Source organism: Raphanus sativus, chromosome 7 (assembly GCF_000801105.2).
Source record: "Raphanus sativus cultivar WK10039 chromosome 7, ASM80110v3, whole genome shotgun sequence".
Classification (NCBI taxonomy): Eukaryota; Viridiplantae; Streptophyta; class Magnoliopsida; order Brassicales; family Brassicaceae; genus Raphanus; species Raphanus sativus.
This window is the reverse complement of record NC_079517.1, coordinates 10,793,176-10,813,189: the sequence shown is the minus strand read 5'-3', so window position 1 is coordinate 10,813,189 and position 20,014 is coordinate 10,793,176. Positions and strand designations below refer to the sequence as shown.

Here is a 20,014-nt window from a genome sequence, read left to right as displayed (position 1 = left end):
AAAAACACAAAAGCTTACTGCAATTTCTCTTCATGTCTCATTCCAAACATCGATGTATATAAATACAGAGGAAGACAAAGTAACTACCCCACTAACACACGTTCCTATGGAGAGCAACCCAATGCACTAAACCAATATTGGTTTACTTTGGTTATTAACCGGTTGACTCTCATCAATACTCCACCCTCTAAAGAACCTTGTCCTCAAGGTTCAACACAACATCCAAATCTTTACATGTTATGTTTCTTGTCCACAGCAACATATGACTGTGTGCGCTCTTCTTATCACGTAGTGGTGGTGGTCTACCAAGGGCTGCTTCCTCTTTGACGATACATATCTCGCCGTCACCGTTACGTCCACGATCAAACGGATGTTTTCCATGAGTACCAAATGAAACATGTCGTGGAAGGAGCTGCAAATAACTAAATCCAGATACATGCTTGGAAGAGTTTGACCAGCTACACTTTCCTGAATTTTTTGCCAGAACAGTGTGATGGTGATGCTTGACGGGAACAGTTTGATCTTGTCCTTGTTTCCGTGGTGAAGTTGCTGAACGCTTGAGTGATGAACGTTTGAGTGATGAAGTCACCAATGTCAGAGATTCGCTTTGAACCAGTCGAGTTGGTTTTTTCTCCGTCATCCTCTCCGTCTTCCACGTCGTCATCTTCTTACGCCACATTGCTGCCTGATCCTCCCATTCTTGAGCCATCTTCTTCAGCTCATCACGAAAAGCTACAAACTCCTTCTTCAGGACTGCTAGCAAAACCACCATTGATGGATCACAAGAAAGAGCATAACACTCTTGATTCATGGTTGGTAGAGTGCGGTTTTGATACCACGAGTGTGGTCCGGATCAAAACCAAAATTTGCTTTGATGCCAATGAAGGCCCCTCTTCAAAGCTAAGAGATTTGCTCTGATACCAATTGATAGGTCTCAAAGACTTAAAAACAAAAACACAAAAGCTTACTGCAATTTTCTCTTCATGTCTCATTCCAAATACATCGATGTATATAAATACAGAGGAAGACAAAGTAACTACCCCACTAACACACGTTCCTAGTGGAGAGCAACCCTAATGCACTAAACCAATATTGGTTTACTTTGGTTATTAACCGGTTGACTCTCATCATGCTGGAGCTACATGGGGTTTGGGTTGTGCCACGGAACTAGGGTTCTGAACCGGGGCTGCTTTAACTTGGAGGGGGGCAGCGTTTCTCGACATTGATAGAACCTGTATACCAACATTAGTTAAGTCTGACATAGATGGCCCCAGATCATTGTTCCAAATAGTTCTGTGTAAGAACTTTATTTTCAAACTATAGATGCATTCATTGTAAAAAGGTTTTTTCTTATGAATAAATTTAAAATTCATTCAAAAAAAAAAAAAGACAGATGGCCCAAGTAAAAAGCCAAACCTACAAGAAGAAAACTCACCATGGAAGCAAAAGATTTATTGGCTCCATCAAGCTGAGGAGTAGCTGATGTTTCAGCCACCGGCTGTTTAGGTTTCTGAGCAGTAACTGATGTTTCAGGAGTAGCCACCTTCTTAACCTCAGCAACATTAACAGACTTCTTCTTCTTGGTGGCTTTGTGGACCTGTGCAACTGGCTTTGCAACTTCTGACACTACAATGGTAATCCATTAAAGAGTTAGTTCCCTTTCAAATATTGAAAAAAAAACACAAAACTTAGGCAACATACCAGATACAGCAGCTGGAAGAGCTCTTGGGGTAGAAGATTCCTCATCAACAAAACGATGAATGTCATTGACGACAGCATAGACACCGTTGGGACGTGCAAGATAAAACGCTTGGGAAAACTTCCTCTTGAGGTTATCTTTACCAGTCAAGAAACCAACAACCATGATGAACAACCCATCTCCCAACGAACTCTGAGTGTCAACACTCAGCACATCGAATGTAGTACCATCATAGTAAGAGGAAAGGTAGTGCTTCTTGATAGCCTGAAACCAAGATAATAAAACAATGTCAAGTCCTCTCTTAGTTTAGGGATAGACAAGAGTTAATGAGGCAATCACAACTAGTTTCAGCATAAGTGCAATTAATTAATGTCATAGAGGTAATATCTCATGAATCTAGTTAGGTAACCTTAACATAAAATACAAAAGTTGACCTAAATATAAAAGGAGAATCGTGTGAAACAATTCAACGAAATTGTTTTACCTCGGCGGATGAAAAAGACATCGTAGTACCATCAGGTCCTGGTCTGGTGACAAGGCTAGCATCAGCATAAAGTTTATGAGCTGCATGAGTCATCGTCCCAACAATACGATAGTACTTTTCCACAAAAGCCTGAGCATCAAGAACACCTCCCTCGGCAGCCATATCTACACACGTCCTGATTTTTTTTTTTTATTATAACGTTGTATCTACTACTTTCATCAAATTTAAAAGAAGGCTAGCCTCAAAGAAAGGAGGAGGCTTTTTACTTTTTAGTGTGATTAGGTTAAAAGAAGTTGAGAGAGATTTGTGAGGAGGAGGCAAGAGACGAGAGGAGCTTTAAATAAGGGTTTTAGAAAGGTCGGTGACATTATTCTCACCGACTGTATTAAGGAGAGAACAAAAAAGGAAAGAGAATATTTGTATTCTTGACCAAAGTCGGTCACCTTGGACTTGTGTTTTGACTGGTTGGATGCTTCTATTGTTTTGTTTGTGACCTTTATATCCTTTTCTCCTTGACCCTATTACTCTTGCCAAAAAAAAAAATATAAGGCAAACTTCCTTGAACTATTTAGTTAATGATTTCTAGAGTCCTCACAAATTTAGTCTTAATTTTTTTTTTGAAAAGTTTTAGTCTTAACTTTCTTGAACAACGTATAAATTATGGATTTTCAAATATATAGTATAACATCTTTAAATTAATACTCTATAAATTAATATATACTAAAAATCTCTATAAAATAATATAGCTTTATAGTCCCAAATTAAATTTACTGTTCATTTAGTATATCGACAAATTAACAATTTTTAAAAATTAATAAAAAATTATAGTTTTGTTGTATTCTCAATATTATTAATTTATAGAGGTTTCAATGTAGATACAAAATCTTGTGTTCTTATCTAAGTATTAATTTTTAAAAATTCTTATTAAACTTATTTGAAAATATATTTTATCATTTTGAGATTTTTTTTGTAAGAAAATAATCTATAAGTTTTTAGAAATATTGTATGTTTTTTTTTGAAAAATGATGAATGATAAAACAATATATAAGAATAAGCCCACATTTTGAAGTTCAGATTTTGGAATGTTCAACTGTGTTTAATAGAAGTTTTGTTATTTTATATATTTAGTTTTAGTTTACATTTGATAATTTAAGTTTTGTTAATTTTTAGTTTGTTTATAAAATAATTTTAAAACATATGAAAACAATCTTGTTTTAAAAGAGAAAAAATGAATATTTATATTTGAAAATGAAAAATTGAAACCAATTTTTTTTAGAAAATTGAAATGTAACAAATATAACATCGTAATTAATTATTTGACAAACCAAAAAGTCCGAAAATCCTATATTTTAAAAAAAAAATTAGGTCAAACTTTAAAATATATAAAGTCAGGCCATGCTTTAAAATATAGGTTTAAAGTTTTCGTATACCGAATCAAATTTAAATATCTTTGCACCTTTTAGACCCCACTGGATTAAAAAGTCTTAAATGGGTTTTGGGCAAAATTAGCCCGGTTGACATTCGAATTTAAAAATCGGAATACTGTATGAGCAAATATGGGTAGAAAATTGCCTGGCTGAAGAAAAAAGAACAAGATTTATAAATTTTATTTCTGGACAGTACAGATGTGAATCAATGCCGGAATATTTTCAAGTTACAAGCTCTTCCCTTAACTCTTCGAATAATCAACTTTTCTAAGAAAGTGTACCAGTTCTTGTATTGGTGTTTTGCAGAGGAGAGCACCGAGCTTCAGGAGCTCATCCTTGACTGTTTCTTTTGGCAATTATTGTCTCCTATTCTCTTTTCTTTTCCTACGGCTTATGAACAGCGTAAAGCCATCTCCATCTTCTTCTAAGCCAGCTTCAGAGCCATTCTCAGTCTTGCTTCCATCTACAGAACCGCTCTGACTCATGCTTCGACCTTCACTTATCCCACCAGACGGTTTGCTTCCATAAAACTCAACTTGCTTTTCCCTTACACGAAGCTTATGATCCCCAAGCTTGAACTGATTGCTCTTGGCAGCCTTAAGCACACTCTGGACAGAAGCAACAGACTCAAAGGCAACAAAGGCAAAGCATCTTCCACTATCCCGGGAGTGTCTGATTTGAACTCCATGTTCTTTGATAGGGCCAAAACCTTTGAACAGCTCAGAGACTTGAGACCACCTTGCATCCATTGGCAGATTTGACACAAATATCGATGTGCCTGCAAGCAACCAACAACAACAAATCAATCTACCATATGATATACAAAAATAGACAAGAACAAGAGTAACAACGTATGAACATCTTCTAACCTGGTTCGTCAACCATCTTGTGTTCACTTTTCTTTACAGGTTCTGGAGCTACATTGGGTTTGGGCTGTGCCACGGAACTAGGGTTCTGAACCGGGGCTGCTTTAACTTGGACAGGGGCAGGGTTTCTCGACATTGATAGAACCTGTATGCCAACCAACATTAGTTATGTTTGACATAAATAACCCAAGTATTAAAGTCAAATCTACAAGAATAAAACTCACCATTGAAGCAAAAGATTTACTGGCTCCATCAAGACAAGGAGTAGCTGATGTTTCAGCCACTGGCTCTTTAGGTTTTTGAGCAGTAACAACTTTTTCCAAAGGAGTAGCAACAGCAACCACCTTCTTAACCTCAGCAGCACCAACAGACTTCTTCTTGGTGGCTTTTTTGACCTGCTTTGTCTTTTTTACCTCTTCAACTGGTTTTGCAACTTCTGATGGAAGAGATCTTGGAGTGGATCTCTCCTCACCAACAAAACGTTGAATGTCATTCACGACAACATAGCCACCGGTCTGACGTGCAAGATAGAACGCTTGGGAAAACTTCCTCTTGAGGTTGTCTTTACCAGTCAAGAAACCAACAACCATGATGAACAACCCATCTCCCAACGAACTCTGAGAATCAACACTGAGCACATTGAATGTAAACCCATCATAGTAAGAGGAAAGGTAATGCTTCTCGATAGCCTGAACCAAGATAATAAAACAAAGTCAAGTCTCATAACATTAGAGTAAATATATCATGAATCTAATAACATTAACCTAATTAATAACAAAGGAGAATCGTGAGAACTATTCAACGACATTGTTTTACCTCGAGGGATGAAAAAGACATCACAGTACCATCAGGTCCTGGTCTGGTCACAATACTACCATCGGCATAAAACTGATGAACTGCATGAGTCTTCGTCCCAACAAGACGATAGTACTTTTCCACAAAAGCCTCAGAGACTTGTGCATCAAGAAAACCTCTCTCGGCAGCCATATCTGCACACGTCCTGAAAAAAAAAGAGAGAGAGAGAGGAGAATACAATTCAGATCAAACAACACTTTTCAATCAGAATGCAATAAAATTCACAGATCTGAATTCTGATCAAGAGAAAAGGATGGTACAAACCTAGAGATGGAACCGAGGAGAGTGTATAGAAAAGGAGGAGACTTTTTAGTGTGATTAGGTTAAAGAAATTTGAGAGATTTGTGAGGAGAAGGCAACAAGAGGAGAGTAGCTTTAAATAAGGGTTTTAGAGAGGTCGGTGAGATTATGTTTCCATTACAAGGAGCAACAAAAAAGGAAAGAGAATATTTGTATTCTTGACCAAAGTCGGTCAGCTTTCTTGCAAACTAAGTCAAGTTTATTTTATGTTTTTGACCTTTATATCCTTTTCTCGTTGACCCTATTACTCTTGCCGAAAAAAACTCTACAGTTTTTGATTTTCTAGATTTCCTGCAAATTAAGTCAGATTTTATAAACTATTTAGTTAATGGATTTCCACAGATAGATACACAAAATCTTCTGTTATTATCTAACTATTAATTTTAAACAATTATTGTAAGACATTTCTCTATTAAATATCCCTATTAAAAAAGATGTATCATTTTTGTCTACTATAAAAAAGTCACATTAAGTCTATATAATCAGTTACATCTATTTGATTATTTATATTAATTTATGAAAATGTAATATCTCTACAAAATCTAAATAATTATAAACATATCAAAAATAAATAAAACTTAAATGTAATTTTATGTTTAACTTTTAGTTATAACAAAATCTGTTGAGAACAAAATTAACAAAATATTACTAAATTTTTTAAATATTTTTAATTAATTCAGTGGTTAATTTTCGTAATTAATAATATAATAATATATCTACTATATTAAAATAAAAGTAATAAATGCATTAAATATGAAAATTATATTACTTTGGTAAATGAAAATATGAAAATATTACTTTCACTTAAGTAAATAAACAAAATATCATTCACCATTTAAAAGGTTTAAATATCATTCAACGTTTAAAAATATTAAGATTCATAAATTATGTAATATTTTTATGCAAAAATAAAATTGCTGAGGATATATTATTTATCTATTTTTAAAATCACAAAATATATTATCTAAAGAGATTATATCCAAAATATAATATTATATTTACAAAAATATACGCTAAAGTATATTTTAAACACAACATTGGAATATAAAATATCTTAAACAGTTATTCTTTCTATAGTATAACTAAATAATTTTTTAAAACTAGATCTCGACCCGCACAACCGTGCGGATTTTATTTTTAATTTCATATGCATATACAATATATTTATTTAGATCATTAATAGTATACATTTTTAATTTTAATCATATATTTAAATATTTATCAAGCTATTTGAAATACAATAATTTATAGTTTGCATATTATAAATAATCAACTGTTTAAACCGTCATACATTTTTGTTGCTTCTTGTTATATATTTATCTTATTTTATTTACATTAGCTATTAAACATATTAATATGTGTATGAAAAACATATTTGACAATTGTTTTTTATTTAATTTATGATAAAACAATTTACCGTCTTTCAAAGCTGAATTCCTTTTTATATTTTTTATGTTTATTCATTTTACACAATATATTATTATATTTACAAAAATAAAAGATATGTTAATTTTTATACATGTAATATATAGTGTGCTAATGTTAAGCCACTTTATAATCATATTATATTTAACATAAATATTTATATTTATGAAAATAAAATTTAAAAATTTATCAATTTAATATAATTTTATCATATTAAATTCAATATGATAAAAAGTTAACATGATTGATTGTGATTATATAATAGATAAAAATAAGATATAATATTTTATTTCTCATTTATTAAAAGACAACTGAATATACATATGTATAATAATATTTCAAAACTAATTACAGAATTAGTTAAAATATTTACATGTAATTTTGAAAATTGAGATCTTGTTAAAATCTTTCTAATAGATTTTCGAAATTTAATATATATATATATAAATTAATGAAAAGATATTATGATTAAAGTAATTTAAAGATTCTATATATACTACTCTTATTTAAATACATTTAATAAAATTTCTTAAAAATAGACCAACTTAAATATCACACATGAGATGAAGTTGTGATTTCTCTTTTGATTATTTCATTATGAATATATTGTATCAAATTCGAAAATATATTAGTATTTAGTAACAATTAATAAAAATAAAATATATAAAGCAAATGTTTATATATATATGAATAATATCGAATAAAAAAATCTAAATAAAATATTATAGAGTTAAATAATACATAACACTAAAATAATTTATTAAAAACATTTTTGATGGTATTAAAATTATATATTATGAAATAAAAGGTTATCCGCACGGAGTCTAGTTATATTTTTTTAAGATATCTTTCTTTTATTATGGAGAGTTAGTTATTTGCAAGAAAGTAATCTATAAATCTTTAGAAAAACAAATGATGAATGATACATAATACTTGAATAAGACACAAAAGAAATAAATCAAGCTCGATACTTTTAATGAAATTAAAAAAATCTGTGACTTTGTGGTAGCATGGTAAAGTAAGGAATTTGTGATGTTAACATGTTTCAGTTTCGGTGTTACAAAAAGAAAATATGTTTTAGATTCGATTTGCATGCTGCAGAGAATTAAATTACATGACTACTAAATAGCTATACGAATATAGACTTTTGGTTTCAGCTCGTTTGAACATTTGAAGAAAGTTTGTGGACTCCATTTCTTTTTAAATATTAGTCTAAACTCTTTTATAAACCAAGAATATTTTCAAGTTAATAGAAAAAACAAAATCTTAAAATAATATGAAATTTACACTATTATTGTTTTGGATGTTATATATTAAATATAACAAAAAAGAAGAATTGTACAAACTTCTAAAATGAGATTGAATAAGTTAATAGAGATCTTGAGCACATACGAATGCTCTACATTGTAGATTTTAAATTTAAAAATAGACTGAGATTAACAAAAAAAACTAATCTCCCTATATATTAATTGAGAAATCACTTTAATATCTTTTGTTGACGTGTCATTCATATTTGAAGTTTCAATAAATTGTTATAATTTCATTGGTTGATAAATTTTATTTACTATTTATTTTAATCAATTCTAAAAATAAAATAAAAATTGTAGAACCAATTAATACAAGTCACAAAAAATACAAGTAATATTACAAATAATAATTTATAGTAACTAATTGAATAATTATAGAAAGAATATATATTGTTTCAGCAATTTTTGTTTTTTCTAAATTATTTATTTATAATTATTAACAATATTTTTATAGAAAAAATGTTTGTTGAAATTATTAAATTTAAATAATTAAATATATTTATTTTTATAGAAAAAATATTATGGTTGTTGAAATTTAAAATCATTAAATTTGTATATAAGGCATTTCCATAAATTTTATGTTTATTAAAACTTTAAAACCCACACAATATTTATAAATCATTTATAAAGATTTTGAAATTATTTAAAAACAATTTTTAATCTGGCCTAGTGACACTTTTATCAAATCTGTTTATATAAATCTTGAGCACTTATTGTGTAGATGAAAAATGGTAAACAGTAGTAATTAATAAAAGGCAACGCGCTATGAAGAAGACCAAAATGTGGCCTATACAGGTTTCGAACCTGTGACCTTCGCGTTATTAGCACGACGCTCTAACCAACTGAGCTAATAGGCCGTTGTTATAACCGTTGAATATCCTTTATATAATCGAAATACACATCTTAGTGGTCAATTTAATGGGCTTTTACATGCAGTTTGGGTTCTGGATCAGAAGTATCCAAAGCCTCTTAATCCCAATAAAACTCACGTTAACTACATTTTTGCTACTAACCGTACCTTTTCAACATTTCGAGTTCTTTTTTTTTTTGAAACCAAGGATTATATTAAGCTTAACTGCAAATTACAAATAAAAAGTTCAAGGAGTAAAACTCACTTGTTACATTAAAGGAAATTAAGGCAATAAAAGGATAGGTTAGACGGTTCGAATCATAGACAAAAACCGGAAGCTTCTTCAAAAAGGCTTCTAAGCTGAGAGAGATTATCCCATAGCTATGAGCAGTGATCATGACGTTTTAGATAGCCAAAGTTACCTCAAATAGGAGCGGCGCTATAAAGGGAACTGTCATTGAATGAGATGTAGGTGTTCTTACATCGATGATCCAGGTTTTGAATACCAGGTGAGAATCACCTCTTACAAAGAGGGATGAGGATGAAGGCCAAGCTATCTTCACATTGACGGAACAACAAAAGAACTTGACAAAGCTTGGTGAAAAAGCGTGACATGTGGCCAATGAAAGATTCTCGATGTCAATATTACCGTATTGGAACCAGAAAATATTAATGAAACCAGATCCAAGTTGTTTCTCAACATTTCGAGTTCTAAGAGTAGATATTCGTTAACTACATTTCGAGTTCTAATAATAAATATTCGTTAACTACATATAAATATGAATATATACTGAGAAACAGACATATGGTAGTGAAATACATTACCAACACTTCAGACATATGGTAGTGAAATACATTACCAACACTTTACAGTTTACCTCCATTCAATGCATTAGCCATTAAGCATGATTGAACTTCTTAAATCTTATATTAGGATAAGACCTGCGAAAGGGCATGGTGAAAAATTATGAAAATATATAATATAATGTATATAAAATAATGTACATGTATTTATATTTTGATCGGTTATATACGTAATCATTTAGGATTAATTCAAAAAATTTACATACTTTCTAATGGACAATGATTAAAAATTTAGATATTAGATCATAAAATTAACAAATTGATCGGCTGGACAACAAAATTAAATACAGTATTGATCAAGCTTTTTTAAAAAAAAAATGTCCAAGTTGGAACGATACCATTCAATTCATTTAGAATTCTTTTGCCTTAGTCGATCACTTAAAAAAAGGAATAGGTTTTATCACTCGAAAAATCAGTTACCAGAACACTCTTCACCGTTTTTTTTTATCTATATCTTCTAAACTGAAATTTGACATATGCGTTATTAATTTCCCGGTCTACTTTTGTCTCAAGTGAAAATATGTATGCGAAACAAAAGACCCAAAAGCAATACTTGTTTATGGAGCCTTCAAAACTCTACGAGGGTGTATTCAACCGAGAGTTTTAGGTGATTTGTATTAAAATGACAAATTCACTGTTATTCAAACAAGAGTTTTAAAAATTCATTTAAAATTCACTGTTATTGAACTTGACATTATGTAAAGTACTCCGAAATCCACTGTTATTGAAAATATTTTAAGTTGTGGAGTTTTAAAGTTTTAAGGTGATTTTAGGGTGTTTGGGTGGAGTTTCTTAGTTAAAAAAATTAAAACTTAAATCCCATGGTTTTAGGTGATATTCTAGAATAGTTTAACAAAAATCACATAAATTTCTGTAACTTATTAAAATCATCTAAAACTCCATTAAAAATCAAATCACGCTCAAATGTTAAATTGAATACACCCCTACATGTATGACAATGAATTTCAGATTGGCTTTAAGGTGTAGGATTTGAGTTTAAGATTTAAATTTATGGTTTACGGTTTAGAATTTAAAATGTAGGGTTTAGCTGGCGTCTTCCTTTCTCTCAGCTATTTGCTTTTGTTTTTAGTTTTAATATTTTTATTTATTAATCTACGTGAAATTTTGATTGATAATAATTTAATAAGTAATAACAGATAAGTTGAAGTTGGCGTTTCACCACAAGAGGTGAATGCAAGTAATGTTCTTTTGATAGATCTATTACTCGATGCATCATAATAAAATATGTTGTAGTTTCATCTAATGCATATTGTTATGAGAAATTATTGGATTCACCAACCAATAGGATTTTGTTATTTAATATTCAATATCTTAAAAAAATATTGTCAAATTATATTATATTTTTAAAGTTAAAAGATAAAAATAAATAAAAATAATAGTAGTTGCAAACAAAAACAATAATATTAGTTGCAAACTAAAACATTTTAAAAAAATATTAATACCGTCAGCAAATTACTAAATCCTAAATTTAAGTCCTAAACTCTTGGCAAACCCTTGGGTAAATCTTTAACCATTTGATAAATCCTAAAACCTATGGTTCAGTATTTATCCAAAAGTTTAATGTTTACCCAAATGTTTAAGGTTTAGTATTTAAAATTTAAGTTTTAGTGTTTTGACGACTGTATTAAAAATAGTTAAAAAAATCCAAGAATTTAGAATTTATCTAAGGGTTTAGGATTTACTAAGGATTTAAGGTTTACCAAGGGTTTAGGGTTTAGGATTTAGAGTTTAGGGTTTAGTGTTTTGCTGATGGGATTTAAAAAAAATCTTTTATTTTGTAACTACTATTATTTTTTATTTATGTTTTATTTTAAAAATATAATAAAACTTGACAATATTTTGTTTCTCTTCTTAAAAGATATCGAATATGCAAAAACGAATTCTTATTGGTTGGTGCACCTACAGATCCACCTTATGATTGGTGAACCTACAGGTTCACCCTATGGGGTGAACCCAATAATTTCTCTATGGTTATATAGTATGAGTAAGTATGGTGATTTGATAATTTGATTGAAAAGAGTATAATGATAGTCATTAATGTTCAAGTCATATATTTACAAGATATATACATCACTTAATGTCTGTGAAAATATTATGGCAAAACTAACATATCAGCATAACACATTAAATCCGTAGATTTAATCTATATATTCTTTTCTTGAGACGGACAATAGACAATTTGCATACCAATCCAAAAGATTATGGACATCTTCTAAATTTAATGATTGATTTATGACTAACTATAAAACAAAATCATGTATTTGAGCAAAAAGTATATAGTTAATATATTGAATATTTAATATTAAATCTGATGGTTTCTGTTGCGTTCATACGAATTCAGGATTCTATTCTGTTAAATCTAGTTATGACTTTTCGACTCTACTCTACGAAGAAGAAAACGAAAAGCAGGTCTAGAACCAAGTATCAATCCCTTATTAACTAAGGTGTGGGATCTCAAAACCCCAGGAAGCTTAAACATTTCTTATAGCAATGCCTAACATGATGTCTTGCGGTCTGCAGCAGGTTAAACGAGCGTCATTGTGGTAGTGAACGTTCATGTCCAAGATGTGGCGGTGAGACGAATCCGTGAACCATCTCCTCTTCGAGTGTCCCCTTGGGGTACAAACATGGGCTCTGTTGGATGTTCCTACTGCTCCAGGTTTCCCGCGGCCTACACTTTACGATAATTTTCGATTATCTTCTGTTTCGGGCACCAGCAAGGGGAGTATCAATACAACGGCTAGCAAAAATTCCATGGCTCATGTGGTACATCTGGAAAGCAAGGAACAACAAGTTGTTTAATGGAGTGGAGGTGTCGTCAATGGAAACATTTCAGAAGGCAACTCAAGAAGGTGATGAATGGCTTGTAGCACAAGAAGTCACAAGCGCAGCAAAGAAAAGAGAGAGACCACAATCGAGGGACCAGGAAGAGACAAGAAGTGTGCACCGTCCGAAATGTCAAGTGGATGCATCTTGGGCACACAACCAATCTTTTTTTGGTGGAGGTTTTATCATGGAGATGAACGATGAGAGAATTTTCTCGGGTTCTTTAGGGCGACGGCAGGTCCACTCTCCTCTCCATGCGGAGTTTAACAAATTGATGTGGGCAATGTCGTACTCGCTTCGTTCGGGATACATTAATATGACTTTCGAATCAGACTTCCTGCAAATGGTTAAGCTGATCGAAGAAAAAGAAGTTTGGCCATTTTTGGCTTCGGAATAGGAAGAATTTTCTCAGCTCCGGTCTATGTTTTTTCTATTTTCACTTTTTTATTTATCGTGAGTTTAATTCTCGTGCTGATCTCTTTGCAAAAGGGGATCGGGTGAAAATTTCTGTTTTCTCTCATGTAAACATTTTGGTTCTCCAGGGGTTGGCTCAAACTAACCCTCTCGAACCAGTTTAATGAAATATGGTGATTAAATGTCAGAAAAAGTAAAAAGTATATAGTTAATATATTTAATATTTAATATTATATAAAAATGAGTTGCCATCAAAATTTCAAAAATTACATGAGTATTGTGGATCTATTAAATCCCAATATGATCTGAATTATTATTGAATTGGATTTCAATATGTTATTCACGGTAAAAACAAAACTGGACCAGTTTAACTTAATGGTTTGTGAATTTCAAAGAACTTAAAAAACTACACTAACCATGATAGTTGTATATTAAAAAATTGATTTCTCACAAAATCGAACTATCAATATGTAGGTGACGAGCTTTGAATTTGCTTTCATTTGTAATGCTATGATGAATGACAAAACGATTTTTGTTGGTGACAAAGCTTTGAATTAATATTATGATTGTTATACGACCACACTGGATATTGATAGATTCATCAAGTATGACATGATTTTCATAATGATAGTTTCACCGATTATGATCAGGCTATATACTGATAATCTTATCGAGTGTCATACTATTTTTATAATGTATCGTTAATATAATTTATTGTATAAAAATGTAAAGATGCGGACCGTTTTATATCAAGTTATTTAATTTTCCTAAAAAATAAATTGTTAGTCTAAAGTTTGTCCAAAGTTATTGTAGAACTGCCATCTAAGCAATAAATTATATTAGGCGTTGACACGTCAGCAAATTCATTTTGTAACTAATACAAAATTGATGTTATATTTTTAAAAAAATTCTCAAATAATATATAGGTGATATTATTGAACGGATCTCGTGGTCGAGTGGTAGTGGACGGGTGATCCTCCTGCTACACGAACTTAATAGTTAATCAATCATAAGTATTTCACAAACTCACCAATTTGTAACTGTTGTACCAGTCGTATAAATATTTTGATAACGCTTGTAACCGTAACCACCTCCATCTGCAAAAGTTCGCAACCGCAACCAAACAGCAACCGATGCAGTTACACCAATCAAACCATAAATCACATTGTTCTATTCACCTAACACATATATGAGTTTATGCTTTATGATCCATTTGAATGCCTCGCGGAAATATTGTTTTTATGAACATCAATATTTATATTCAGTATAAATAGTTAAGAGCATAATGATCATTTTACTAAAAAGATTTATGTTGAAAAATAAAGATTACTTGAGAATTTTTCAGTCTCAAATATTATCTCAGCATTTGATCCCTGTATACTTTTGCTATTTGTTATTTTATATTCGATTGAATATACACAACATGTATATCTTTTTCTTTCTTAAACATAATATGTTTCAGTATAAAAAAACTGATAAAAAGATTTCAAAGGTTAAAATTTGGGAGAATTGGAAAAAAGAGACATATTATTTTTTTGTTTGTCACTTTAAGACTTTTCATACTTTTGGCAATTTTGGACTTATTTTACCCTTGGTTGATGAGAAAAATAGTAAACTTAAATAAAAAAATATACAAAAATATGAAAACTATTGGAAACATAAGTATGACAATTTATATATTTAAAGTTTTTAAAAAAAAAATTGGAATCATATTTTATTTTACTTTCTAACCCAGGTTAGAATACACATTCTGGTGATCTATTTTACCTAGAAATCGAAATATAAGTTTTATACATCGATATATCCTTGGTATAAAACGTTATGTAGGTTTCCTTGTCATATATATCTTAGGTACATTTTGTGACGTTTCAATCTAGCAAGATCTCTTCACTATACCTAAGGTTATATAACAATAAATAACCACAACTCTATGATATACCTTACGTACTTTTTGTGAAATTAAGATCATGTACCTTTTAACTTATGTGACGTCTTAGATAGAATAGGTCTCCCACATACTGTACAGTGTTAAGGCTTAGGTATGATATGTTTTCTAGGCAAATCCGAAAAATATGGAAACTTCCATATTCGGTTATAGATGTTTTCTAAATTTATCCCCAAATATCTTGGAGAATATTTTCTCCACGATATTCTCCTCCTCCCACGATCTCTTCATCGACTATCCCATATTCTATTCTTCTTCCTCCCTATTCCATTCTCTTCTCTCTTCTCTCTATCATTACAACATGGTTCTAATCTATGTTAAATCTGGTGAATGGATGTGTAGTTGCAGCGACCAGTGGAGTCGTTCTCCATATTTGTCGCCGCTGTATATTTCTCTGTCGAATAAGAATGAGGAAGAAAAGAGAGTAGGTCAAAAAATTAGACAAAATGGCGCCGTTTCATACACCTATAACGTGTACTATACCTAAGGTATATTAGAAAAAACAAAATTTTCGAGTATATCACACTTCCAGATCGTTTGTAGTTTAACTTTGAATCCTCTAAACAAGTGTTAAAACATGGATCAAAGAAGGAGATAATTTTCGAAAATTATTGATAATTTTATATAATTAATTATTTAAGTGATCAATCTACATAATAAGTGAATAGATCAGGGTATGTTTAGGTTTTATTTTGGCTTTTGTTTGGTGTTTAGGGGTAATGTTTTCAAAACACTTAAGGGTCTGTTTAGGGATAATGGTTTCCAAATAACTTTAGGGTATGTTTAGGGTATTATAAGGGTTACTAAATTTAGGGTATGTTTAGGGATAATGGTTTCCAAATAACTTTAGGGTATGTTTAGGGTATTATAAGGGTTACTAAATTTAGGGTATGTTTAGGGTAATTGTTTCCAAATAACTTTAGGATATGTTTAGGGTATTATAAGGGTTACTAAATTTAGGGTATGTTTAGGGTAATGGTTTCCAAATAACTTTAGGGGTTTGTTTAGGGTATTTTAAGGGCTACCATATTTTTCCAAAAAAAAATACTTCATAGAAAAGCAAAGTTAGAGTTATCAAATGTTTCATAAAAGCATAAAAACCTATAGTTTTGCCTCATAATTCAAAAAAAAAAACAAAGCACTAGTTAGACACTATTATTCTTCTTCCAGATCGAAGACCTGAGACCTCTCCCATGGTGAAGGCACATAGGTTTTCATAACCTCAGCATAAACAAGATTGTGTGTAGCCTCCCATAATTCCACGCCAATCTTCTGTCTGCAACCTTGAATTATTTTGTCATTCACTAAGTTGATGTCGAAACCAAGCAGATGGCATTCCAAGTATTTGAGTGCGTACGCACCGCAATCACAACAAGACTTGTTCAATCTCTTTTGCACAGGCACATCGACGATAGTGTATGGTGACAGGTGTAGCTTCCTCGATCCAGGTGGTGCAACGGCCTTCACTATCCTAGGAATCATAGCAGCAAACTTCTCAACGTATTGCCTATTCCTATTCCCACCGCAATCAAAGGCGAACATTTTTCTTTCAATGATGTCGACGTAGACAACAATCCAGTGGTTACCTGCGTTGGACAGTATAAAACTTGGAACAGAGAAGGAAATTTAAAATAGAAAACGTCTAGAGGAGAGGATGATTACCATTTACAAACAGAGGACAGTAGAGACGATCAACATCGACGCCCCAAACTTCATTAGTCCGCCCATGAGATGGAATCTCTCCTCTCCCGTATGATAGAAGGAATTCCAGCAGTTTATAGGACTTTTTGGCGCCCAACGCTTCAACGTTGTCTTGACTCGCCATATAAACATAAAGCCATCCATTCCTGAATATTCACAAAAAAAATATAAGAAGTAGCAAAGAAGATGTGCAATGAAGATATTGAAACAAATGATTACCTCGTTTCCAAGCCATTTTCCTGCGCATACTATCCTTTGTGCGACAGTCATATTGAAACACAAAGGACCTATTTGTAAAGGTCGTGAAGCTTGTAAGTCACCAAAGCTCGTGAAGCTTGTAAGTCACCAGCTCTCTGCGCATACTATCCTTTGGTCTCCTCGCGAAGACAAACCAAAGCTCGTGAAGCTTGTAAGTCACCAGCTCCCTGCACAAGAAGCTGTGTACCACTCTCGCCGAGTACCCGAGACCGTTTTCATGAAGCTTAAAAATCTGAGCAAACACCGGATCTTTCTTCACAACATCCAGCTCCTTTGGCATCCACGCTTTGAACTTCTTAATTATGTAGTCGATCCTGCAGTTGTTATTGATTTGAGACACCTGAGGCTCCTCGCCCTCCTTAAAAGCCTCTTTGGTAACTCCCCCGACATATCTACAAGCCATGAGATCATCGTTAGTTCAATTTGTTAAATATCAATACCATTCAAAAAATAATGACACAAACTAAAGCTATCTTTACTTTCATATTGTCCCGATCCTAGAATATGTATTCCAATAGTTTAAAATTTTAAAAGAACCAACAATTTAATAAGAGAAAAATCGATCTTGAATATTAACAACAAGCATGTCTAGATTGAAAGAGAAAATTGTGGGCTATGAGAGCATAAACAAAGGAAGAACATATTCTACAACCATTGTTTCAATCGGACAAGAACTAACTAAGAATGCAAACACAATAGAAGGAACAACTACTCTACATTTGAAGACCAATTTTTCAACTACTTCACATCCAATCGGACACCATTGTTTCAATCGGACCAAATGTTCTCCCTTTCTATAACCTTAAACGATAACAAAAAAAGCAAAACAAAATTATCTACATGATGTGTACTTAATCGTGGTTTGTAAGATGATTAACCAACCCACAAAACAAATTTGCCTTAAGAAACATTATAAATCGGTTTACACAAAAACTAGGTTAAATGGAACAACACATCGATTTCGTGTTAGATGAGAGAATATAGAAGAAATTGATTACCTTGTGTGAAGAGATGTGACTGTCTCGTCGGTATTAATGAAAGAAGCCTTAGATTTCACCCATCCGACGGAGAGGAAGAACAGAGAGAAAGCTCAACGACGACGAGAAGGCTATGAGATCGTAAGAGGAAGATGACGAAATGAGAGTAGAGACTTCTAGATGAATCTCCGACGACGAACAAGGCTTCTCTCTGTCGATTTCTAGATCGCCATGGAAAGGGGAGAAAAGCTTACGGCGGAGAAGGAGAAGGAGAAAGAAGATCGTGAAAAGAGAGATTAGGGATTTTCCAATTTTATTTTACTTTTTAACTTTTTTATTCTTTTTTTTTTTACTTTTCCAATTTTACTTTTTTAGTTTATTAAATTAATTACGAAAATCTTAATAATATATTATAAATCTACTTAATCAATAATTAAAGGGCATTAGGGTATTTACAAGGTTTCAAAATCCTATTTTCCTAAACAATCTAACTAAAATCCTAATGTGACAAATGAGAGAAAAAGGTGGATCTATTTCCCAATTTTCTCTTAAAATTTCCACCTACGCGGATTTCACTAAATATCGATGGTGGGGATAAAGGCCAGTGATGTGTACATTAATTGGACATTTGATGTGGCTGGATTGGACCCCCACCTTGCTCTTTGATAGAGACCTAACTAAGACAGCTTTGCTCTTCATTCATTTCTTCTCGAGAATTTGAGTTGCTACCTCGTCATCTCCCTTCATATGGTCATTGTCCGGTACGTAATTGAATTAACTGTATATAATTGTTTCACAACAAGAACTCTATAAATTAAACAACAGAGATTGAAAATTCAATATCAGCCGTACTTTAAACTATAGTTTCTAAGAATTTTGTGGTAATAGTAGAAATTGAGTTTGGAACCAATTTATTTAGAAATTGAAATGACAACACTCACCTAAAATTTTCACATGTTTCCATATTTTTCAAAATTAGGAAAGATTATTGAAACTAATGACACTAAAATGTTTATAACTTGTTAGATCCCAGATTCGGTTTTGACTACTAAATCAGAAATCACCATGGAAAGAAAGATCCTTCCGGATAACCATTTCCTAAAATTCATACAAAATTTTGTGTCTCTGTGATTGCAACTTCACGAAAAATTGTAATGTTTCGATCGTCAAGGATTAATGGACCATCCATGCTCGTTCACTCAATCTGTGGGCTCCATCCCGTTTGTGGGCTCCATCTTATCTGACGGGCGATGTGTTAGTTTTTTTGAGACTCGAAAGTCTTGTTTATTGACCCCTACAATCACCACATGATATTTACTTATGCTTTGGCCTCATTTACACGATATCACGAATCACTTTCTGATATGTCACTCATCATTCTATTATTCTAGTTCAATCACGTTTAACTTTGAAGTTCTAAACAAATGTGTGTTAGAAAAGATAAGTGCACTTTAATAACATAGATAATCAAATCAATTCTCTTAATCATTTTCATATATCACAATTCGGATGTTACACAAATATTACTCACTGAAGACAATTCCTCGAATCTGCTTTAAAACGACTGTTAAGCTTTTATGTGTTCTAACTCTTTTTCTGTTCTAACTTTCAAAGCTAAATTGTTTTTTTAGTATTTGGAATAGAAGATAATGTAGTACACTATGCATAATGAAGTGAAAGGGAGTAGAAATGGATATTAAATGATTTTTTTATGCTATAGGACACTTTCTATCTTTTGAATTACTTCGTTAGACACTTCTCATTTGTCCAACACAATATGCTTATCAAAAGACTT

General features: G+C 31.8%; 4 protein-coding genes and 1 non-coding gene across 6 annotated transcripts in view; 1 reads left to right on the top strand and 4 right to left on the bottom strand.

Annotated features, from left to right (window-relative positions):
• The window catches only part of LOC108817322 (nuclear transport factor 2-like), a 4,302-nt gene extending 1,801 nt beyond the window's left edge, over positions 1 to 2,501 (bottom strand). Inside the window, exons 1-4 of the mRNA XM_056990516.1 lie at positions 2,184 to 2,501; positions 1,702 to 1,963; positions 1,436 to 1,626; positions 1,136 to 1,232 (exon numbers count right to left, since the gene is read on the bottom strand). Of these exons, the coding sequence (XP_056846496.1) occupies positions 1,136 to 1,232; positions 1,436 to 1,626; positions 1,702 to 1,963; positions 2,184 to 2,345 (712 nt within the window). The 5' untranslated portion in view covers positions 2,346 to 2,501. The remainder of the gene's footprint in view (positions 1 to 1,135; positions 1,233 to 1,435; positions 1,627 to 1,701; positions 1,964 to 2,183) is intronic.
• Positions 2,502 to 3,769: 1,268 nt separating this feature from the next.
• LOC108816479 (nuclear transport factor 2) lies at positions 3,770 to 5,755 on the bottom strand. Its single transcript, XM_018589057.2, has 5 exons — positions 5,596 to 5,755; positions 5,293 to 5,476; positions 4,701 to 5,165; positions 4,480 to 4,621; positions 3,770 to 4,388 (listed from the first exon to the last, which is right to left on the bottom strand). The coding sequence occupies exons 2-5, from the start codon at positions 5,461 to 5,463 to the stop codon at positions 3,967 to 3,969; spliced, it is 1,200 nt and encodes a 399-aa protein (XP_018444559.2). The 5' UTR covers positions 5,464 to 5,476; positions 5,596 to 5,755; the 3' UTR covers positions 3,770 to 3,966.
• Positions 5,756 to 9,146: 3,391 nt separating this feature from the next.
• TRNAI-AAU (transfer RNA isoleucine (anticodon AAU)) lies at positions 9,147 to 9,220 on the bottom strand. Its single transcript has one exon. It is a non-coding gene; the product is annotated as a tRNA-Ile (tRNA).
• A 3,639-nt stretch (positions 9,221 to 12,859) lies between these two features.
• LOC108815353 (uncharacterized) lies at positions 12,860 to 13,321 on the top strand. Its single transcript, XM_018587984.1, has one exon. It carries the CDS (start codon positions 12,860 to 12,862, stop codon positions 13,319 to 13,321), a length of 462 nt encoding a protein of 153 aa, XP_018443486.1.
• A 1,522-nt stretch (positions 13,322 to 14,843) lies between these two features.
• LOC130497718 (uncharacterized) lies at positions 14,844 to 18,722 on the bottom strand. Of its 2 annotated transcripts, none has more exons than XM_056990754.1 (3): positions 17,204 to 18,722; positions 16,946 to 17,130; positions 14,844 to 16,869 (listed from the first exon to the last, which is right to left on the bottom strand). In XM_056990754.1, the coding sequence occupies exons 2-3, from the start codon at positions 17,106 to 17,108 to the stop codon at positions 16,439 to 16,441; spliced, it is 594 nt and encodes a 197-aa protein (XP_056846734.1). In that variant the 5' UTR covers positions 17,109 to 17,130; positions 17,204 to 18,722; the 3' UTR covers positions 14,844 to 16,438. The 2 variants fall into 2 exon arrangements, with proteins under 2 accessions (XP_056846734.1, XP_056846733.1); XM_056990753.1 differs by having other exon boundaries at positions 16,946 to 17,634; positions 18,241 to 18,722.
• Between the last annotated feature and the right edge of the window lie 1,292 nt (positions 18,723 to 20,014).

What these genes read in the sequence shown, in the direction of transcription:
- LOC108816479 (XM_018589057.2), bottom strand. Translation starts at nt 5,463, where the DNA reads ATGGCTGCCGAGAGAGGTTTTCTTGATGCACAAGTCTCTGAGGCTTTT. An exon ending in GTAAATCTTTTGCTTCAATG is followed by an intron (nt 4,622 to 4,700) that starts GTGAGTTTTATT and finishes GTTGGCATACAG; the next exon opens with GTTCTATCAATGTCGAGAAA. An exon ending in CAAGATGGTTGACGAACCAG is followed by an intron (nt 4,389 to 4,479) that starts GTTAGAAGATGT and finishes GGTTGCTTGCAG; the next exon opens with GCACATCGATATTTGTGTCA.
- LOC108815353 (XM_018587984.1), top strand. Translation starts at nt 12,860, where the DNA reads ATGTGGTACATCTGGAAAGCAAGGAACAACAAGTTGTTTAATGGAGTG.
- LOC130497718 (XM_056990754.1), bottom strand. Translation starts at nt 17,108, where the DNA reads ATGGCGAGTCAAGACAACGTTGAAGCGTTGGGCGCCAAAAAGTCCTAT. An exon ending in CTGTCCTCTGTTTGTAAATG is followed by an intron (nt 16,870 to 16,945) that starts GTAATCATCCTC and finishes TGTCCAACGCAG; the next exon opens with GTAACCACTGGATTGTTGTC.